At 31.8% G+C, this 24089-nt stretch overlaps 3 protein-coding genes across 7 annotated transcripts in view; 1 reads left to right on the top strand and 2 right to left on the bottom strand.

The window, feature by feature from the left end:
• Positions 1–665: 665 nt before the first annotated feature.
• Positions 666–2945, bottom strand: LOC138937305 (putative mediator of RNA polymerase II transcription subunit 30). The gene is made up of 3 exons (XM_070303446.1): positions 1814–2945; positions 1498–1732; positions 666–1353 (listed from the first exon to the last, which is right to left on the bottom strand). The coding sequence occupies exons 2-3, from the start codon at positions 1535–1537 to the stop codon at positions 974–976; spliced, it is 420 nt and encodes a 139-aa protein (XP_070159547.1). The 5' UTR covers positions 1538–1732; positions 1814–2945; the 3' UTR covers positions 666–973.
• A 1919-nt stretch (positions 2946–4864) lies between these two features.
• Positions 4865–14070, bottom strand: Sps1 (inactive selenide, water dikinase). Of its 3 annotated transcripts, none has more exons than XM_070303442.1 (7): positions 14014–14070; positions 8285–8587; positions 7361–7465; positions 6995–7256; positions 6718–6908; positions 5657–5901; positions 4865–5243 (listed from the first exon to the last, which is right to left on the bottom strand). In XM_070303442.1, exons 1-7 carry the CDS (start codon positions 14021–14023, stop codon positions 5091–5093), a joined length of 1269 nt encoding a protein of 422 aa, XP_070159543.1. In that variant the 5' UTR covers positions 14024–14070; the 3' UTR covers positions 4865–5090. The 3 variants fall into 3 exon arrangements, with proteins under 3 accessions (XP_070159543.1, XP_070159544.1, XP_070159545.1); XM_070303443.1 differs by lacking the exon at positions 14014–14070 and adding an exon at positions 10898–10964 and having other exon boundaries at positions 4867–5243; XM_070303444.1 differs by lacking the exon at positions 14014–14070 and adding an exon at positions 8884–8903 and having other exon boundaries at positions 4867–5243.
• The window catches only part of Cerk (Ceramide kinase), a 22231-nt gene continuing 12191 nt past the window's right edge, over positions 14050–24089 (top strand). Inside the window, exon 1 of one of the 3 annotated variants that reach the window (XM_070303441.1) lies at positions 14050–14204. Coding sequence is in view for 2 of the 3 variants with exons in the window: in XM_070303439.1 (XP_070159540.1) it covers positions 16285–16429 (145 nt within the window). In the remaining variant the exon portion in view is untranslated. Of the gene's footprint in view, positions 14205–15971; positions 16430–24089 lie in introns of those variants that run through there. The other 2 variants (XM_070303439.1, XM_070303440.1) reach the window with 2 other exon arrangements.

Genomic DNA, 24089 nt, shown 5'->3' with positions numbered 1-24089 from the left:
GTAATGGGCACAAAGCTCAATAATGGACAGTTATCGAGTTATAACCAGTCAAACATGAAAAATTCGGGCTGCCGAATAGTCAAATCTCGCTGTTAAACGCTGTTAGACAAAATTCAATTAATGAAAGAGAATAGAATAAGAGATCCGTACCACTTTACCAATCTTTTTTTTATTTTTACAAAATATTGCAATAAGTGAATGCATATATTGTAGAGTAAAAATATTATTTAATAATTATTAAATTTAATGCAATACTTTAAATATATTTTATACCCGCATACTTTAACGTTTGTAACCATACGAATAATATCGGTTCGTAATACGTAGATTAATGATATAATTTAGATATAAGATTCTTAGAGATAGAACTTATATATTCTAAGAAAGAATTTAGACACTAATTCAGATATTATTTTTGTATTTTTTTATAAAAAACTTTTGTTTATGTATTATTGTTATAAACTGTTTATATGGTTACTTATAAATAAAGATACTTGCTAAGGATATTTATAAATAATTTCTTTTTTTATTACTTTTTCATAATATATATATATATTTTTATATTTCTTTTGTACTATATATTAATATTCTCATACTTATTATATATATTATTATTTATTAATAATATACTATAATGTTAGAAACTTATATAATATTATCTTAGTGTATATCTTTTAATACAAGCAGTATAAAATAAAATTTTTCAAAATATAAAACAGTATAAAGACAGTCTCATTTTATATACCTTGAAATTATTTGCATAATCTCAATTTTACAAGATATTAAATCTTTTTTATCGAGATTTTCAAATCTCCATACAAGGAATCACTGAAGTATTTTAAGAACTCGTCTTCTGTGCTCATAGTATTCTTGCGAGTAACAAAACTTTTAAAAATTTAGATATTTAGATATTTTTATCTACAGCGTTACCTAAATGTTCCTCAATGTCTCAGGGTTGTTTTCTCTTTTAACTTTATCTTTTTAGTATAGATGTGTTCGGTGTTATGGGTTGTTCTAGTGTAGATGTGTTTGGTGTTATGGATCGTTCTGGTGTTATGAGTCGTTCTGCTGTAGATGTGTTTGGTGTTGTGCATTGTTCTGGTGTAGATGTGTTTGGTGTTGTAGATCGTTCTGGTGTAGATGAATTTGATGATATCGGTCTTTGTGTAGATGGGTTTAATGATATGAGTCTTTGTGTAGATGTGTTCGATGTTATTGGCTCTTGTAGTGTAGATGCATTTAGTGCTTTGGATTTTGTTTGTTGTCTAACAAACGCTAATGTATTTTCACTTAAAATATCTGACAAAGATTGTAAAGATTCTTCCGTGCTAGGTACATCATCGGTACAAGTATCTGCAAATGTTCAAAATATTAACATAAGTATCAATAAAAAAAGCGTTGTTTGTTCAACAATATTTATAATATCACGTTTATATTTGTATAATCATTAATATTTAATATTAGAAATTATATAAGTAATAAGAAATTCAGATATACCTGTCTCACTGTCTAAATACTCATAATCAATGTATTGCATAGAGTCATTATTCTCATTGGACAGTCTATTTGCATTTTCTTCATAAGGATCAAAATTCTGTAGTTCCAAAAAGGAGTTTGATTCGTCTTCTATTGCAATATTTCCAAATGTTCGTCGTTTTTTCACCACAGAGTGTAAGAATGCTAATGTTTAGCCATTCCGTTTGCGTGGCTGATCTTGAGGGTATTTTTCTAGCTTTTGTTCCATTGTAAAGTTACAAATACATTTTCTGTTATATTATGTTCCTATATTATACAATAATATTTATATACTTACTTGGTATTTGTATTTCTCCGCTTATAAATGACCAGGAATTCTCTATTGCCATCTGATCTTTATATTTTTTTATTTGTCTTATCGTATAAATGTGGAAATCTTTCCACTAAAGTTATTAACTGTATATCTCTATTTATTATTTGTAATATTTCTACCTGCATCGAAAATACTGTAAAATATAGAAAAAAGGGTACAAAACTGCTATTGGCTTGGTTGCAACCATAGATTACAGATTTCTATATATGTCTGTGGTCATAATCAATCTTCACATTTTCTTTCAAGGTCGTTTGCCGTATTCCCTTAAAGTTAAAGTTGAGTTAACTTTACAGTTACGACATAAATCAACAGCATCCGAAAAGTCATTATGAACAAAAGCATTGAAATCATAGTGTTAAACTTTAATGGTTCCGGTATAAGTTAATAGTTACGGCCCGCATAAACCAATCTTTAAACATCTGTGCATGCGTGACTTAAGTAGGAATCAGTAGGAAAGAAGAGAATAGGAGCTGGATATGTAATATGGCCGGTATGTACAAACAAAGTGTTGTATGTGCGTGTGTGCGCATATATTGTGTACATACTTTTCGGAGCCATGTATTTCGTAGAAGTTAACAGTCTAGTAATATATAGAAGTCATACATTGTGTACATACTTTTCGGAGCCATGTATTTCGTAGAAGTTAACAGTCTAGTAATATATAGAAGTCATATATTGTGTACATACTTTTCGGAGCCATGTATTTCGTAGAAGTTAACAGTCTAGTAATATATAGAAGTCTGTGGTACCTACATATCTACTTCTTTTTTTCTAGGTCCCTCAACACGAAAAATCAAAGAAATCGTGGTCTGTCCAGTGCTATATATCGATGCTGCTGCTACTGAACAACTAAGATGGTCTTGAGATTTCCCCTTACTCTCCAGTCTTCATACTCTGCGCTCGAAGACGTACTTTATACTCCATCCATGATATTTCTTACATTCATGACATAAACATAAAAAATAGGAAATATCCTTCCTTCCCTTTCTATCAACAAATATATAATTCCATAATATATTATATTTCATAATATATAATTCCTAAGAATAAAGAAAAAGTATTCGGAAAGCATCTCTAGGTATATAAGCTTTATAATGTGCTTGATGCTTTCAAAATGTAAAATAAAACATGGTTAAATTATGTAAATAAATATCTGAATATATATAACAGTAAATTAATAATACATAATAATAGTCGATGCACAAGTTTTATTAATTAAAATTTTTCATTTGTTAAAATTTCAAAAAAATTTTTTTCGCAGGATATAACAAGATGATTGAGTTAATTTTATTGACAAAGTAGTACTTTATTTATATGAAAAAGTAATACAACATTAGGACCTGTGCTTAATATTTCTTTTTTGAGAATCATTCAAAGCGTATGCATATGAGAGACAATTAGAAGGCCTTTATTTTTTTTTGTTTTTAGACTCCGTGTTTGCGTTGATATCCATATTCCAACATGGTCTCCGTATTCTATTTAGTTATTAAATCACTGAAAGTTGAACATTGTAAGTCTGTCATTGTGTATATGTTACTTATGTAACAATATTTTTTTTTTACATAGTCACTGTGTTTGTCATTGATTTACAATTGTCCATAGTTTGCTATGTAAATGTGTATTAATTGATTTTACATAAGTTTTGTCAGCTTCTATAACTTGTAAAATATAAATTTCATAGATCTCTGTAATCATTAGCGATTATCTCCATATCTTTCTCAAACGAGACAACACCGAGCGCTTAACTTCAATATATTCATTATCATCTTAATATTTATTCGGGTGCATTTTTTTGAAGTTTCTTAATCTAATAACTTAACATGCTATTTTTTAATTTAATCTTACGAATATTTTAAGTTTTGCATATTTTGAACAAAATATCTTTAAACTTGCAATTAGCTTTAAATAGAGTAAACATGTAGAAAAAAAACCAAAAGCAGAAAATAATATATCTTTCTATATAATACGAATAAGTGCTTTGAAAGAAATATATATATATATATACACACGTAGTGTCCCATTTTAACTTTCACATCTAATATCTCGAAAACCATGCATTTAAAAAAACATGTTTCAGACAAAAGTTATTTGATTCAAAGGGGGACATAAGAAGGCGCCATCGGTTTAACCTTCGTTTGAAGCTTACCTTTAATTTCTTAAATGGAAACCCTCATTTTCCATTATATATTCTTGTAGCTTAGCTGAAGAGCTTTTCAAAACACTATAATAAAGTATTTTTTCATTAAGTACTTTTGAGTTATTTTATATCTTAATCTGACATTTTGATATAAAAAATAAAATATTTCGTAGAATATTTAATTTTCGATAATCTTACCGTAATACTTTTATGTACAGAATAATAAGACAAATCAATTTGTGTAAAAAAATCATATAATTATTAAAAAAGATACTTGTAAATAATTACATTTTTTCTTAAAAACAATTTTTTTTTTTATATTAATTGATTTGTCTTATTATTCTGTACATAAAAGCATTATTGTAAAATTATCGAATCTAAATATTTTACGAGATATTTTATTTTTTATATCAAAATATCATATAAATATTATATAAAATAACTCAAAAAGTACTTAATGAAAAAATACTTTATTATGGTTTTGAAAAGCTCTCTAGCTAAGCTACAAGATTATGTAATGGAAAATGGAGGTTTCCATTTAAGAAATTAAAGACCTTTTTGATCTTTACGTGACCTTCAAACAACTATCCAAGGTTAAACCAATGGCACCTTCTTATCTCCCCCTTCGAATCAAATAATTTTTCTGAAATATTTTTTGGTATAATGTGTATTTTCAGAGATAATAGCTTGTAATACTTTAAATGCCCCACCCTGTATGTATGTATGTATGTGTATGTATATATATATATATATATTAACGCGGTATTAATATCATTAACAAATCGACTATTAAATCACAGTTATTCTATATAAACCATATAATGAATTAATTGTTAAACAATCTGTAATGGATAATTTTTACTTTTCGTGACTTAATAATCAAGACATTAATACTAGTTAAATGTGATTTGTCAATGAATAATATACGCGAATTGTAGATATGAAAATAACTCTTTTCGTACATACGTAAAAGCGCTCACTGAGTTGCGTGCTATTTTCCAAATATATAAACATATGTGTAATTGAGGAGGCATATGCACAATGTGTGTTGTCTCTCTGGGCCTTCTTTATTACTATTAGTATATCTCATTATTATTATTAGTTTTACCAAAGCTCGCCATCTTTCTCCTTAGCCGGAACTTCGATCACTCGCGGTTTATCGATTATTCTAGCCGTGCGAAGTCCTTTTTCCACGATGCCAATAATCCATGCTTGATATCCCTCCTGTTTCTCGATGTCCTTACAATATGCCGCAGCCTATAAAATTACATTGTTCATATCAAATCATCAATATTCAATGTATCTTAAAATTATCCGTCGTTTGACAATTAGATTTGTGTAAATAAAAGTTTTTTTGAAATTGGATATAATTCATCTAAATTAATGTACAATAGAAGCGCACAATTGGAAGAGAAAGAAACATCTACACTATAGTTAATGATAAATAATCGTAGAATAATTACAGTTTCTTTAGAGATTACCGTCTGCAAAGATTCTCTCATAGATAAAGTAATTTATTGTATCAGAGAAAAGAAACTATAATTTGTAGCCCCATAAAGCAAAAAAAATTGAACGCGATTGTGAATGTTCTTACCTTACTAATAAGTTACTAGAATTTTACATCTTATTAACAATAAACTATTCGGCATTTATGCAAGCATTTTATTAACCTGTTCTCGAGGAAGGCAGATAAGCAAACCGCCGCTCGTCTCGGCTGAATGACCCTGCAACAACTGGAACATGTTGCCGCATGCTTTCGCCACTGCTGCCATTTTGGAGATAACAGGCAGATTATGGATAACAAAGGAGACTTCATTCTTTTGATGTTTGGCTAGATTCTGAGCATGTCCTAAAAGGCCGAAACCAGTAACGTCTGTCGCTCCATGTGCATTATATTTGTGCATCAATCTTGCAGCTAAAAAAGTCAATAAAATATTCATAATTAATTTCAATTAATATAATGAGAAATTTGATTAGTTAATTTTATTGAAGCATTCTTTGATAATTGTTAAGGAAATCTGGTTTTTTCCTTAATAAGAATGTCGAGGAAGCGACATTTCCATATAACATTTTCATATAAACTTCAACTGATGACACATAATAAATCAATGTAGCCATACAATTATAGGAGGAACATATCAATTAAATATCAGTTAACAATAAATAATCATGAAAGAACCTCCGTTTCTCTACCTGCCGTTCTTTAGAATACCTCATAAGTATAAGATACTCTACTGTATTGGAGCAGGAAAGATAATCTATATAATTTATGGCTAACAAAAAGGACAAGAGAGAGACAAATATCTGATGCGAGGTGATTAAAATCATCGAAAATCGAATCTCTTAAAATATTGGGAAAAAAAGCGTTTTTTGTGAATCAAATTTCATAGACAATAAAACAGATAAATACACACACACACACACACACACACACACACACACGCACGCACGCACGCACGCACGCACGCACGCACACGCACACACACACACACACACACACACACACACAAATACATATTTAATTAATTTCATACAAAAGTAAATTCGAATAAAATTTTAATTCAAAATTTACACGTTTAAAATTATAAAACATAATTTTCCTCAATATTTTCCAAGGAAAAAACGATTCTATTGATTAAAAATTTTGTTATTAAAGTTAAGAGTGTGAGATATTCTATATATAAAACACAACTTTCACATCAACGCGCATCATATAACGTAATGTATATACCTGTCCTATTCAATCTGGCCATACTATCCATTGCACGTTGATAACCTTTTCTCACATCTTCCTCGCTGACAACAAGCTTGATTCTATTCCAACGGTCAGGCTGATCAAGCCATTGATGCGCATTGACGGCGACTTGTGTGCCGAGAGGTTTTGTTAGAACCAAAACATCTCCCACAACAGCATTATCTGGTCTAAACCGAGAAATAAATTTAAATAAACTTACTTAGAGTTAAATCTATTGTCGATTAACAATAATCATAATTACTTAATTACGTACACAATGTACTCGTTTGGCTGGCAAACAGTAGTGGCAACCCCGCCTATAGTGCACCAAGGATTTACAACCGTTTGACCACCAGTCACCGTAGTACCTGCTTCTAGAGCAGAATCCTTGAATCCTCTCATAATCAGTGGCACGACGACATCGCGCTCTTTCTCAGTCATTTTTGTGCTAACTCCCAACAGCATCAGCATGTTGTCGCATTCCGTGACACCCATCGCGTATAAATCGCTGAGGACATTCGCGCATGCGATTTTACCTGAAAAGTATCTCATGGCGGTGAAGAAAAAGTAGCACACTCAATACAGAATTTGTTTAATGATACTTTATATGCTTTTTTTAGCTCATTGTTTTCTTTCTTACCCATCATGTAAGGATCGTCAACTAGTGGGTAAAAAAAATCTGTGGTCTGTACCAGACTGAGCCCGCCGTGTCGTACTGGCGTAACAGAGGAATCCATACCAATGCCTAAAATAATATTATATGCTTTTGTTAAATTATTGTTGATATAAAACAATTTAAAAAATATATATATTTTTTTAAGTAAAGAATTATAATTGATTGCCTTATAAATTTGAAAAAATATAATCTAATTATTATTACGCAACATTTTATCATTTTTAAAAATTCCTTACAATATCATAATTGCAATATTATTAGAATAAATAATATATAAATATTTATTATACACAAATATGATAAAAAAGGCTAAAATAAGAAAAGCTATATACGTATGTGTGCATGTATTTAAAAAAATTTATTTATTACAGAACGTCTAAAAAAATGCTTGTTAAAATCTATTGCCAAAAATTTTGCATTTAAAAAATAAATAATATTCCAATATATTGTTATCATTACTGTTAAAAAATTTTGCTTTGCAAAAGCACAGTAAATTTATTAAGATTGAGAACATATTTCCGGTATCACGCAAAAAAAATTAGGCGGGAGGACAAGCCCGCCATTTTATAGCAGGACTGCACCTTACGGCATTCTTGGGCCCTGCACCAATTAAAGTAAAAAGAAAAAAGAGAAAAAAGAAAAAAAACGCAGAAAAAAGAAAAGTCCCATCAATTCCAAATCTTTTCGTAATACAATTAAGAGAAAAATAATGAAAGCATACAAAATTAGATTATCGTTCTCTCAACAATGTTAAAATCTCAAGAAGCGATTTTATTGATATTCATAAATAATTTTTCGCCAAAATCGAAAGAGAGTGACAGAAAAAAGTATATACGGTGGGTGAAAGATGTCGGCTCGCAAGCGCGCCGCAACAGGGGGCTCACTCACCGATACGCGGAATCGCCATGTGCATGAAGTGGGCATGCTCGTGATCCTGTGCGGACGCGTCATCAGCCTGTAGTCCCTCAAGGAGCTTCCCAAGAATCTCCTGAGGGACCTTACACCCTCATCCTTTCAGATCGGCGAAACGTGTCAGACGGAAGGATGCATCGAGATCATGCGCCACCGGATCGAACGGCCTACGCAGCGCCAAGGCATTCGGATTCCCCTCGAGCTCGAGCTGTGCCACAGCCAGGGCGTCCTGTGCCCCCGGGGTGCCCTGCAGTTCCGCCATCTTGCCTGAGCGATTCACTACAGATACAGACAAGAGCGCAGATTATCAGCTGGAAAAGAATTCAATCGTTTTTACGCCTTTGCCGGCTCTGTCAGTCGGAACGAGCCTCGCCGATGCCCGATATCAGACAATAATCCCAGACGAGGGGAATACGTTCCCTTCTCACGCGACGTTCCTTATCGTTCCGGGTGTTCTCACACTCGCCCGGGAACACGGATCCGCGATCGGACTGTAACGCGTGGCCGTCGAAGGACAGCCACTGAGATCTCCCGCGCGCGAACTCGCAGCAAATGAGAATTATACTGTTCCGCACCGGCGTCGACTAACCGGGACCATGAGCGTTGACAAAATGGACGCGCCACCGCCAGTAACGCGATGCAATCAGCGGGGGCGCGAGCGAGGCCCCATGATGCCACCGCCACGGTGCCGGCCGCGCGCTCCGATTGGCCAATTTCAAATGCGCGCATGCGCGCTCTCCTTCGGCCGGGTCGTCTCGCCTCGCAGGAGCGTAGCGCATCACGCGCAAGCCACCAGCTATCAAGGCTACGTTCCGATTTTCGATATTCACTGCCAGTACTGAAAATCTATAGTGTACGTGACGTAGACTATAGATTTTCAGTATTGGCAATAAATATCAGAACGCAGTCCAAGTATGCCATCTTCTTTCTTTGTACATAACACACATACAGAATGTTTTAAAAGTGCAGGTTAATCGCTCGAGAGGGGTGATTGGGGACCTAGAAACAAAACAAAAAAAGTTGAATATAGGTCCGGAAATGCGTTATTTTCGAATCATCGTCATTTTTATGTCGAAATTCCAAATTGTTTTGCTTTTGAATTTTTTTGTCAACATTAAAAGAAGAAATGGTTTTTAGGAGTTTTATAACATAATTAAAATCAAATAAAAGTTGCGGACTGCTTTAGCACTACTCAGGGTAAAAAAAAAATGATAATAAAATATTACTCGATGACGAATCATTCTGTTTTAACCGATCATAGATTAGAATTTAATCATGATTTTGATTGGGATGAAGTCGAAATTCTGAATAATAAACCTTTGCTTAAAGAACGCTTCTGAAATAGTGTACATTAAAAGGTAAGAAAATAATCTTAATTTGCAAACAGACAGAATGTGTTTATTTACCCCTCTGTATTTCATATTTACTTTATGTATCGTGCAATATGAAGAGACTTGACATTCTGTCTCGAACATCCATATATGTAATATTTACTTTCTGATAACATAGGGGTGACTCATTCTTGGTCTGCGTATTATTACTGTTACATTTTTGATATAATATATTCTATATACTTTGTAATTGCGCTGAAGATGGTCGAAAAAAAGGACCAAAACGTACGCTTTTTATGATTGTGTCTATCATTTAGTTAAAATATCAATGTAATTTGATTTTGTAATAAAACATATATGCACAATTGATTGTCTTTTTGTCTCCTTCGCATAATAAAAAAATACAAATAAAATAAAAAATAAATGAATGAATACAAAATTATCTCTTCTCACAATTTTGAAAAAAAAAAAATTAAAATTTCAACATAAAAATGACAATGACTCAAAAACAACGCATTTTCGGACGTATGTTCATACTAATTTTTTTCTTGTTTTCCAATCACCTCTCGAACAATTGACCTCCATTTTTGAAATATCCTGTATACGTCGTAGAGCATCTAATACGTTTAAGTTTGTCGCCCGCCTAACATTTTTTTCACGACAACACGCTCTCTATAAATCTAAATGTCGCGATGCGATTAGGAGTGGAGGAACAGGTTCGGAGACGCTTGAAATTCAATCTAATTCTTAACTTCAAAAAAAAAATAAATGTGCTAATTTCTAAATAAATATTTGTAATCATTTCATTAACTTTTCTCGCGAATCGATGTATTTGTATGAATGCGGTGCACGGTTTTCGCTGTCCGTCGTCGCGGATGCAAGATTATTCATATTTAATCAGCATTGATTCCCAGCCTAACTCACGTGAAAAGCTTTTATGTCGCATAACAGGATGATCAATGAGTGTGATTCGTGCGATATAGTGCGCATATGAATAATAAATATGCATGCACATGTCGGTGTATGTATACATATATATATGTACATACATTACATATATGCGACAAATGCCACACTGATTGAGATGCATCAAAGTTTCTCATTATGGATGCATGGTACATACATATCAACGCTACATTTCGCGTAATCTTAACAAATTTTGCAATTTTTTAATACGTAAACCAATTTGGTACTTATATTATAGATATATCCATAAAATAATTGTAAAAAAATTATGATAATAATTGTTAATACTTGCCACATATTTAAAGAAGGGCCACGCAATACGGTCAGACGATCGTCCTGGAATGCAGTCCGACCGATCGCGGACTGATTCGCCTCCCGTACACAACATTTCCCGCGCAAAATCACAGAAACAGTCCGCTCCTTACAAGTTCCTACATGATTGCGTTTCAATATTTTTGCGCGAAATAATGTTCACAAAATCTTTGATTGCTCTTTTACTTAATATATATAAATATTATATAATATATATAAAACAGGTAAATGTAAATAATACCAGAGTTGTTCGAAAAAGACATCGACACCTATTTTATTATGCTCACGAAATGGGAAGGATGATTGAAATGATTTCTTTGTTTGAATTTACTGCTTAATTAATTATGAATAAGTTACATTGGATAAAATATTGTTAAACGGAGCATATATGTATCGGTACATGTATTATGTTTGTGAATGAAATATTTGCATCGTTCGAATATTTCGACAGAATCATAAACGTCAAAAGCTCTGTGTTATCAGATGGAATTCTAAAACATGCAGGGTTGGGAAATAACGCGTTACTTGTAACGTCGTTACCGTTACAGTTACTTTTTTTCGATAACGATCGTTACTTTTTTCTGTTTGTAACGGTAACGGTAACGTCCCAACATTTTTACAGTAACGGTAACGAATTAGCCGTTACTTTTATCGTTATTTTTTGGTTTTTTATTATCTTATATCTATTCGATAGATGTATTTTTTTGAAAAATATTTTGTAGCCTTCTATCATAGGCTGTATTCTGATAGCCACTGCCAGTACTGAAAATCTATAGTAACGTATGAATTATAGATTTTACAATACTGATAGTGAATATTGGAATACACTCTTAATAATATTAGTATTTCTCTTATCAATATTTAAAAACAAATGTTTGATAAAAATTTTCGACAAAATTGAAATTTGTAAATTATAATTTAAATTCCTATAAAGACAAGTGTAAAAAGTAAAGATATTAACATAAAAAATTAGAATTATTAAATAAGTTTAATATAAAAAACGCATGCTATATAAAGACTAATTTAGAGTTTTTAATTGTAACATAGATTATTACATTTAAATATTGATTATTAAATAATTTTATAATCTAATAGCTTATTTCAGTATTACAAAAAACGAAAACATAACGAAAAAGTAACGAATCGTTACTTTCCAAGTAACGGTAACGGTAACGCGTTATTTTTTTAAATCAGTTACGAGTAACGGTAACGAGTTACTTTTTACAAAAAATAACGGTAACGGTAACGCGTTACTTTTATAGAGTAACGTTCCCAACCCTGAAAACATGAATGAGTTTTACGAGTCAAATCTTTTAATTGAGACTATATTCGTAAAGTTATTATTTGAAAGAATAAGAGGGAGATGGAGAGGGGAGAAAGGAAGGAGAAGGAAGAGAGGGGCGAGGAAGGGTAGAAGGGAGGCGTGAGGAAGGGTGGGAGGGAAGGAGAGAAAGAGGAAGAGGGCAGAGGGGAGGGACGAAGGGGTTAAGAGGGAGGGACGGAGGGAGAAAGAGGGAGGGGGAGGAACGGAGAGAGAGAGAGAGAAAGAAATAATCAGAACAAAGAAATTTTAATTCTTTTTGTTCTGATTAGTCAAATTCCAATCTTTAATCTTCAATCTTTTATTTTCAATGCGTAGTCTGATACGGGCTTAAGACGATCTTAAATATGAAGCAATTAAAGAGCAATCGTTTCACGTTGGACATACTTGCAGTAGATTACGGAAAATATGTTTATATATATTTTTTCAAGAAAATGATTGGGAAGACGCTAGAAATTCTTCGAGGCGTTGCATTAACCAATCAGAACAAAGAAATCTTTATTCTTCGTGTCCTGATTGGTCAACCAAATGCTTCGAAGCATTTTTAGCGTCTTCTCGACCGCAGCCTAAAACCCGTATCAGACTACGTATTGAAGATTGAAATTTGACCAATAAGGATAAAAGAAACTAAAATTTTCTTGTCCTGATTGATCAAATTTCAATCTCAATGCATAGTCTGATACGGGCTTAAGGCATTTGTTGGTCCTTCTTGAGCAATGCAAATAGTTTTTGATGTCATACTGCGTACCCTTTTTATGAAGTAATTAACATTAAATTAATCGGACATAGCGATTGGCTATCGAATAGAGAATTTTTAGAGTCTCTATCGAGATTCTAAGAATTCTCCATCTGATTGCCAATTGATATATCCGACACAAACATTTTGTCGTATGAATATAATATCAGCCTTAAAGTTCGAATCAAACTACGCATTGAAGATTGAGATCGAAAATTGAAGATTAAAATTTGACAAATCAAGATAAAGAAATTTTAGTTTCTTTTATTATAGTTAGTCAAATTCCAATCTTTAATTTTTAATTTTCAATCCATAGTCTGATAAGGACTTAAGACCATTGCACGTAAAAAAAGTTTTTGTCATAATCGTAAGTTCAAACATTTTTATTACATTTTAGAATGCTAGATTGTGATTGGTCAATTTGTTTACGGCCTTACGATTACGATTAAAACTTTTGAACGTGCAATGGCCTTAACGTGTTGAAACATGTTTGGTTTTGTCTAAGGACGGCAACGAACAACGCGTAAAGCCTGTATCAGACTATGCATTGAAGATTGAGATTCAAGATTCAAGATTAAAATTGGGCCAATCAGGACAAAGAAATTTTAATCCCTTTTGTTCTGATTAGTCAAATTTCAATTTTTAATCTTCAATCTTCAATTTTTAATGCGCAGTCTGATACGGGCATAACGACGCCAAAATCACACTTAAAGCCCGTCTGATACGGGTTTAAGACACTGAACTATATATCATACTGGAACGCGCACGGCTCTGCTGATTGGCGGCCAGAAATGTGGGACTGCGAGAGAGTTGCGCTCCCAGACCTGTTCTTGTCTATCTATTCTATAACTACGTCGACCACGTGACCAGATATACTATCCGTTCTAAAACCATTATTATAGCTTCATGTGCAGTTTTTTAAGATACACTTTACCATTTTTCATATTTATTTTAATTCTCTGCTTCTTAATTTCTCTGCTTCTTATTTTCAATCATCTAGCATAGAAATAAATATTAACGTAGTATCGAAGATTATTACCCGTATTCATAGTCCGTCCTTGAGGAATAAGGATTCCTTGTTCCTCGTTCCACGTTTCATAAACTTTCCTTGACCGAACAAGGAATCTTACTGGCTCCCTTATCTCAAGGAAGGTCACGAGCTCCCTTGAGGAGTGATGCGACCTTTTTAGCAGACGATACGCAGAATATAACCAAATATAACCTCCAAAAGTTAGTTTCGTTACATTTGTGGTTTTGTGGTTATTTGTTGTCGCGCTCTCAAATTGAAAGTGTATAAAGGAAAAAGGGATAATGGACAATGAATTTGTAAATGATTCTGACGATGGATTTGAAGACGAAAATCCAGAGAATCGGATTCTGTGGCGGATTCCGAAAAGATACATTCGCGATTGGGAAAATCCCGTGGAATTTTTTGAAGATACGAAAAAGTTTTCATATGTATTATATGAAATTAGTTGCAGGCAGCATAAAACGGTGCTGCCTCCAGTCGGTCACTAAAAATCCCTAAAATATTCCTTCCTTCTGAAAGGAAGACTCGAGGTCCATCTATGAAACAAGGTGGCCTTGCAGATTCAAGGAATCCTTCATGGAGGCTTCCTCCGTCCTTAAAATAAGGAAGGACTATGAATACGAGTATAAATCCCATAAGATCACCGATCTTTAGTGATATCTCATCGGTAGTAGAGATGTTTTAACATTATATAATATATATCTTTAAAACAATTACATAAAAAGTTTAATAAATATTTAATGAGAAAATAATGATATTAAATAAGTATAATGATTAAAAATTATTTGTTGTCAACGAGTTATTATTAAATTAATAATATAGCCGAGGAAGTTGCAATGGGATACGAATATACGCTCCAACGTAGGGCGCAACATTTGTAGGGGTGCAAAAGTTGAAGTGGGCGCCAAATAACTTTTGCAGTTTTCAAAAACATATTGATCGCTCGATCTGCGATGACCGCCTTTACCTGACTCAATGTCGCCCATTTGTAGAATCTCGCTTAACTAAAGATAGGATTTAGCAGTCCTATAAATTGAGAAGCAAAAAAAAAAAACAGCTAAATCGTTAGCTCGCGCTGGGGCGCGCGGACAAATTCCAGCATAGAGGCGCCTAACACTGTGTAACGCCCCGATATAATGGCTACCTATGAATAAATTTTTGTGACTGTCAAGTAGACTTACGTGTCCAGTTTCAACGCAAATAGATCTTATGACGAGAAAGATATTTAGATATTTTATTATTTATTAATTCACGAATCGAAAAAAGAAAGAGTATTCTCTACAATTTATATTTCATCAATTTAAAATATTTTAAAAGACTATATACATTAATATTATTTATTCGTTTTAGTATTTTGTAAGGAAAAACATTTGCTCGTTCCTCAAAATTCCGTACAACACGTCAACAAGAGAGTAGAGACGGGGAAAATTAAGAAATAAAGCAAAAATGCATCATGAAACGAGGAAATATTATGATATTGTATAATGCATAAGCGATAAGTCCAGTGCACACATACTGAGCGCAGTTTCGTTTCGTCCTTGTCGTCTCTCGTCTCGTATCGCGCGGGGAAGTTCAGTTCTCAGTGTAATGCTAGATTCGGAATGCGCTAAACCGTGGTAGAAGGGATAACATACAACAGAATGAACCTCGTTCATGTGAGATATGTACGCGGTTCTCGATTGTATATGTATCCCCTCTACCATGATTTGCGCGTCCCGAATCTGGCATCAGTGGTCCTCACTCCTCACCTCAGTGTCAGATCCTTAGGTCAGTCGTCGGTCGTCAAGTGATGCCAGAATTGGGACGCGAGCAACATGACTCCGTAGTGGAGGGGATACACACACAAGCGTAAACCGTGTGCATGTACTGCGCAGAGCGCTCTGCGCATTACATGCACACGGTTTACGCTTGTGTGTGTATCCCCTCCACTACGGAGTCATGTTGCTCGCGTCTCAATTCTGGCATCACTAACGAGTCGTCAGTCGTCAGTCTTGGCCGGTCTCGGTCAGTCTCGCTTGCGCGTTCGAACGGGAAGGATAGAGCGCGTAGCGACTGGTAATTGCGTGGCGCATGATCGATCGGCGCGAGTCTGTTGCGAGAGAGCCCACACATTTCGCTACAACAATTTCGCGAATACGTGTCATCGCGAATTAATTAACGTCGTCGTCGTGATGATGTCGTCGCAGTGTCATTCTCGCTGAAACGACGATTATCCTCTTCATCGTTTTGTTATTGTCGTCATCCCTTCTTCCCAGTCGATGAAATGGCCTCTTCAACATAATGCAGGATATTCCCGGCGCATCCGCCGACGACCACCGTATCTCGAAATCGGTGCTACTCAACACCTTCGTCGTGAAAAAGAAGCGATGCCGCGTGTATCTACATCGTGGTACGCTGACCTGGGAAACCGAGCGATCGCCTTACAGTAAGCGAGATTTGCTGTACTTGACGCGAAGGAGAATTTTGACGACGGAAAGTCTCGTTAAGTTTTGTTTGTTGACGAAGAATTCGTGTTGATTTACCTTTCAGGAATGTAAGGTATCGCGAAGGTAATAGCGCGGAAGGAAGTGGATCAAGGTTGTATTTTAATTAATATGGATTCTGTCTTATTTTTCGACGACAAAATTTTTCTCATGATAAATTTTTCTCAATGATAAATAAAATCGATTAATTGAATTGTTATCGAGGGGCGTACATTTCTTTGCAGCACTAATATTGAATATTTAAACATGGATATTATGTATGTATATTTGAAAACTATATTTTAATTAACGTGGAATTGATTTTTAATTTTTGTATAGTGTGATAGAAAAATGCATTTATCAAAAATTTTTTTTTTTATTAATAGATGTGGCAGTAATAGACTTATTATTCTACCAATTAAGAAAGTATATTTCTTCTTCATATTTTAGAATATTAAATTAGATATTTAATTTTAGAGTTAATTAATTTATAATCGGAATTAATATTAAAATACATGTATTATACATGTATAAACAACATTTTTGGAGCACGCTAGCACAAGCTTCGTAGAAAGAATTAATAAATATTTAGATGAGAATTGGACAACAATTCGAACATTTAATAAAGGAAAAAAAATAAATTAAAAAAACTATTTTTTCATTTATGATTTCATTTATGATTTTATCATTAGTTTGAATATTTTTCAAACAAATATTTCAAATAAAATTTAATTATTTTTGTAGCTTATCTCGGGAGCTTTTCAAAACACTATAATAAAGTATTTTTTCATTAAATATTTTTCGAGTTATTTTATATCTTAAAATCTGATATATTTTGATATAAAAAATAAAATATCTCTTAAAATATTTATCTTTCGATCTTACCATAATACTTTCATGTACAGAATAATGGAACAAATCAATTTGTGTAAAAAAAGCAAATAATTGTTAAAAAAGATACATTGTAAATAATTACATATTTTTTCTTAAAAATAGTTATTCGTTATTTGTCGCAGCGCGACAAAATAATCGAATTTTAATGAATTTTTTAGTCAATTATACAAAAAAAAAAATTTCTTAGCTGCTGATACAGCTAATTAACAAAGCAAAAATAAAAAAGACGTCTTCCAAACTTCTTTTCTCAAGAGGCACCTGTTCACTTTAATTTACAGACTTGGGATTTTACAGAACTTTTTTTTTATCAATTACTACTCTTTTAGGGGGCGGCAGCGATAATTTTTTTTTTAACCTTAATATATATATATGTATATATTTCTCTCTCTTTCTTTGTTAAGGCTAATTGCCCTAATAAGCGCTTATTAATATAACTCAAGCAATTCAATCTCGCAAGATGGACTAGTGTGTGACGCGGGTTAAGTGTGTGATGCACGGTAAGAGCTGTATGTCGATTATGTGTAACCTTGACCTGCTGCATTGGTACAGCATCTTTTGCGCCAGTAGCGTATATCTTATTACGTTTTTTTTTTCTTTTCTTTAATAGCTGTGCGATTATACATATACGCAAAAGCAATTAAAGAAAACAAAAAAATGGAATTGTAATATAAACAGGATTTTTGCTCTTTAATATGCAATCTTAAATAGCTGAAAGCAAAATTGAATTTTAAAAACAAATTTAAAAACATATATAAATAGGTATATAATACAAAATAATTTTTCAAATGTCAATATAATTTAAAATAAGATATAATTTAATTTTTTTTTTATAAAAATTATTTATTTTATTAAAAAATTTAGAATATAAAATAAAGATAAAATATATATCTTTTCATGGAATTAAAAACTTATTTTTTTACATATTAAACGGTCGAAAAACGGTCAAACGGAAAAAAGAAAAAACTATTTAAAAAGACGCTAATTAAAAAAAAAAAAAAAGATATTGACATAACATTAGAAAAACTTGTATGTGTGTATGTATGTGTATTTCTAAATATTTTATGTCAGAAAATAACATTCTATCATATTTATTTTGTTAATAATTTTTTAATAAACAACGAGCGATAGCTAAAATTTTTTGAAAGTTACTTAGAATCGTGTCTTTGATAATAAATACCAAAGTCATGAAAATCTGTGAGGTCGCTCCTAATATATATAGTTATCCAATATTGGTTTAGTTCACTATTCTAAAAACTTGATAAAATTAATTACACACATTTGAGGAATTATACTTATTCTAAATTAAATCCAAATTTTTTCTTTTCAAGTTTTTAGAAATGCCGATTAATGTGTTTATTGCGCAAAAATATGCACACAAAATTCTTCTTCAATTATATATAAAAACAAAATATATAATTAGATAATATTTCCTTACATCTCAAAGTCCTCATATATATATGATGTTTCGCTTATAGATTTATTTTATAATGTATAGCTTCGAGATAGAGATATATAAGAACGATGCGAGGAATACTAACAAGTTTTTGGCGATCGACTCACGTAGACGGAAACATATGTCGATACTCGTTCTCGTCCTTGAGTACGATTTGTATGTTGTTCTATTTCCTTATGCAAGCGCCCGTGCTCGCTCGCGCTATGAATATTAAATAAGAGCGGTAATCTCTTTTCCTCACGGATGGTATTATACGCGAATTTTTACAACTGTGTTCTTCAGCTCTCTTCTCTCGATCTCGTCAAACAATAAAGTCCTTGTGACTCGTTGGCATAGTGTTATAAACAACAACCGTCCGTAATTCTGCAATGCTAATAGACGTTTCGCGTATCATACAAAGATCAGTATTAACAAGTTATTTGTTTCTTATCTTATGACATCAGTAAAGTACGAAAAAAAAAATATTAAATAATCATGAATGTTAGTTTTTTTGTATATATGTATATAAAATGCATATATACAGGGTGTCCTAGATCACCCGTACATCCCTTTTCTTTCAAAAACTAAGCATTTTAGAGAAAAACGTTTTGAACAAAAATTGTATGATTTTGAGGGGAATATAAGATGGTGTCATTGGTTTGACCTTAGATGGCACCGTTAAGGTCAAATCAAGGACACCTTTAATTTCTTAAATGGAACTCCCTATTTTTTATTGCATATTCTTATAGCTTACCTCGAGAGGCTACTAAATATTTTACAAGATATTTAATTTTTTATATCAAAATATGTCAGATTAAAATACAAAATAACTCAAAAAGTACTTAATGAAAAAATACTTTATTATAGTATTTTGGAAAGCTCTCGACGTAAGCTATAAAAATATGCAATAAAAAATGGGGAGTTTCATTAAAAATTTTGAAGTTACCCCCTCCGCCCCCTTTAGAGGGAGAGCGGGAGCAATTTTATGTTTACGTAGTTAGAAAGGCCCTTCGAAAACATGAAATTTTCTCATGAACAATTTTTTGATTTGACAAATATTTTTAGTTATTAGCTTATAGCACTTTACGTGGGCCATCCTGTATATTTTACGTAAATAGAGATGCACACTAACAGAGTATGTTGATCGGTAGATTGTTTTAATTATGCAAAGATAATTACTCCGGATAGTCACGTAACTAATTTGTATCTGCCATCATAAAATTCGCATATTTATTTTCAAGTTATCTTTGTGGGATCGTTGAGGAGTCGCTTGTGTGTTTCCTATGTATGTTGCGTGATATGCAAAACGTCTTTTAACATTGCGAAGTATAAACATTAATGTAGACACATATAATTGTATACGCGAATAAGACTCGATTCAAGCACGAAACTCATGCACGTTCTGTTATGCAAGTTCTGCCTATATTTCTCATGTGCAGGAGACGTGGAAATTCCTCGATTTCACGTTTGTTTTTCCTTTCTCTTAGCAGCTTATCTTATCGTTTATTTATTAATGAAACAAATGTGTTTGCTTCTGATTTCATAAAGACTGAATTGTGAGAATTAATTAGTTTTGATTGATTGTTTCTATCTTGTACTTCCATAATTATCAATGTCAGTCGTTGTAAAGTTAATTATTGTAAATCGCCAATTAATCATTATTAAAACGTTAACTGTTACATATCATCGCCGATTGTTACAGAACAATTGATTATTATTATTATTATTATTATAAACGATATTTATCAAGAATTGATCGGCATTGATTCTTAGCATGAGGAAGTATATAAGAACAATAAATGCTGTCTCGTAAATCGAAGGTCGATCGTGATATACGTGCATCATCTACGAATCGATCCTCGATAACAACTATTCATTAGACATATGATAGGCATTAATAATCGCGTGTTCGATCGCGTTGTTTGGAGAGATATGGCTCATACGAATCGTAATACTCTGCGACAAAACAGCGAGAAATCAAATCACCGGCTAAAAATACATTTTGCATGTGCACCGCGCAGTGTATATACATAGACATTTTCGTATGTGCATTGCTCCAAATTTCCGCTGATTGATATGATCACTCGTGAAATCGATCGAATATTTCAAAAGGGATAATTATTAAAATTACTGCATATTTTATATAAAAACTTTCATTGTTTATATATGTATATCATCATTTATTTAGAGTTTAGAGTTTATAATTTTTAAAAAGATTGAATTAAATAAACTAAAAATAATTAAAATTATTTAGCATCTCTTATATATACATATATATAGAATAAGTCACTAGAGAAACTGCTTTATAAAATATCTTCATAAATATTGATTTTATATAAATTGATTTACAAAATTGATTTTTCATTGGAATGATAGTAAACAAAAATAGCATATCGAGACGTACTAACAATTTCCGAAGATATGAAACGACGTATTGCAATGCCGAACGATTCCAAAAGATAGCATCTTATTAAACAAAATGAATTTATTCTGTTTGAAAAATATTATTACTTTTATTATTACTTTTATTACCTATTCTACTCATTTTGTTTTTTTGGATTTTTTTATTTTAACGTCATCCCACAGTCAAAGTGTTATAGGTTGCTGGATTCGTCTTTTCATTCTTTACAATAATAGCTGATTAAAAATAGGCGCTTTCATCTAAAAAAAAACTAAGACGATTAAAATGTAGCGCTTTTAAAATTATGATAATTATGCAAAGATAGGGAACCACTCCCAGTTTCGATAAGTTTGAAATATGTTATCAAGGCCATCACCTTGATTAATGTTGTGGAAGTTTCAGTCGGCGCTCATTGTTTATTAAAAAGTTAATAACAAAGAAAGTATAATAAATAGTATGTAATTCTATGACACTGTATATAAACTATGTTTTAGTAGTATATTATTCGCTGAAAGTAAATTGTTTTTGTTTATCTTTTGTACTGAAATAAGCTAATGGAACAATGAAACAATTTAAGTGAAATGATAGGCGGGGGAGGGGTTCCGTTCTTCCCCCTTACATCTTTAAAAAATTCTAACTTAAACTAAACCTAATTTTTAATTTTAGTTTAATCAGAAATAGTTTTAGATTAAGTTAGAATTTTTTCGGAGCAGGGCGATGCAGGGGAAGGGGAAGAGCCTTTCCCCGCTTTTATTTTATAATACACACACATCACATAACACTAAACTATTTCATCAAATATATTTTTTAAATGTACATATTAGTGTCAGAAAATTATGTTTATTAAATTTATTTTATTATTAACTTTTTAATAAACAAGCGCCGGATGAAACCTTCACAACATTACTCAAAGTGATGACCTTGATAACATATTTCTAAATTATCGAAATCGGGAGTGGCTCTTTATTTCTGCATAATTACCATAATTATTTAATTTTTGTCTCTTAAACGTTTTTATATAAAATTAATATTTATAAAGATATCTTAGAAGACAGTTTTTAGTGACTCATCCTATATAAATAGATTGTCCCATTTGATTTCACTCCCCCAAAAGCTTTTATTTTTGATTGTAGAACAACATGCTTCAGACAAAAGTTGTTTGAAGAGGATCATCTGATCGTGATTTTCATTTGACCTTGAATCAAAGTTCAGAGTTATTTCAAGGTCAACTTAATTTTTTTAAATGAAAATCCTTATTTTTTATTGCACATATTCTTATAGTCCTTCTTGAAATCTTTTCAAAACACTATAATAAAGTATTTTTCATTGAGTATTTTTGAGTTATTTTATATCTTAATCTGACATATTTTAATAGAAAATATAAAATGTCTTGGAAAATATTTAGTTTTTCATAATCCTACTGTAATACTTTTATGTACAAAATAATGAGACAAATCAATTGGTATAAAGAAAATAATTGTTTTTAAGAAAAAAATATGTAATTATTTACAATGTATTTTTTTTAAACAACTATTTGTTTTTTTACATCAATAGATTCATCTCATTATTGCGCATTATCACGCACGCACGCACGCACACACACATATTTAATTAGATATAATATTAATTTAATAATATTAATATAATATATATAATATAGAAAATATAAATGAAATAATATATCAATATTATTAATAAAACTAAGAAATCATAATTTAATTTAGGAATATATTTAGAAATATATATATATATATATTATTTATAATTTGATGCAAAGATAAGTATAAAATAGTTTATAAAGATATAAAAAGAAAGTATAAGATAATATACAAAGCATAAAAATTAGCTCTCATGTGTCGATTCTCCAAACTTTTCTCCTGCGTTTTTCTCTCTTCTTCTTTTTTATTACATAGAAAAAATTGTGCGAAATTTTTAAAATATTTAACTAGTTTTGTAAGTATATATTATATTTTTTCGACTCGCATGCTTCTTAAGGAAGTAATTTCCGATAATTCCGAGTTATAATTCTGTAACGAGTTTCTCTACTTGCGCCGAAAAAGTTGTCCTAAGTTGTAATTGTTGATTGATCATTGCACGTAATAACGTTACCTCTTTGTCGAGGCGAACACTGCTTTAGCAAATGATAAGTACTGATAAAAATGCAGATAAAAGCTGATTTCTAACAACGTTGCGTAATTTATTGGCAATAAGGGAAGACAAAGATAAGGAAACGTATCTGACATTGCTTTCACATGTTAAGAAATATCGCAAGAAAAACGTGTCACGCATCGAAATTTTCTCACGCTAATGAAGCTCGAACAATTACTTACTCTTTCTTTTGATCAACTAATAATGATAATGAAATTTCTGTTTATATGTTGGAAAATTTGTGTTAATGCTGATTAAGCTTTATGTAATATTAAAAAATAAAATATATGATATAGCACATTAAAGATAAGAATTTCATAGATATTGCAGAAAAACGAGAAATTTATACGGGCAATGTCGAACAGAAGAATTTTACTTGCTCGGTGTCTTATGAAAAGGCAATACTGACTCGGGAGATTCCTCTTTTAGGGAAATAATTTGATTCTTTCTTGCATTCTCTGAGATGCAAGCGCGTGCACCTGCACTCTGTAATAACTGGATATATTGCGCAACATATTATACACACGTGTACATACATTTATGCATTGAGTACCGTTCTCTCCATTTTACATTCACCGAATAACGTAACCGTATATTACATTTCTTAGTCCTACAATATGATATAAAATATTATATTATGCAAATACAATAATATATGATGTAATAATAATAATGATACTAATGTAAAATTGAATCAAATGAATTATAATTAATGTAAAATTAAGCAGAAATTATAAAATGATAAGTC

The sequence above is a fragment of the Polyergus mexicanus genome, unplaced genomic scaffold (assembly GCF_030449975.1).
Source record: "Polyergus mexicanus isolate NDT 795.1 unplaced genomic scaffold, iyPolMexi1.0 SCAF_10, whole genome shotgun sequence".
In the NCBI taxonomy this organism is placed as follows: domain Eukaryota; kingdom Metazoa; phylum Arthropoda; class Insecta; order Hymenoptera; family Formicidae; genus Polyergus; species Polyergus mexicanus.
The sequence above is the reverse complement of the archived record's forward strand: the minus strand, read 5'-3'. Positions and strand labels throughout refer to the sequence as shown.

Bases quoted from the DNA above. Each gene is read 5' to 3' on its own strand.
- LOC138937305 (XM_070303446.1), bottom strand. From the start codon at position 1,537: ATGCAATACATTGATTATGAGTATTTAGACAGTGAGACAG. The intron at 1,354-1,497 runs GTATATCTGAAT...GAACATTTGCAG, and splicing joins GTATTTAGACAGTGAGACAG to ATACTTGTACCGATGATGTA.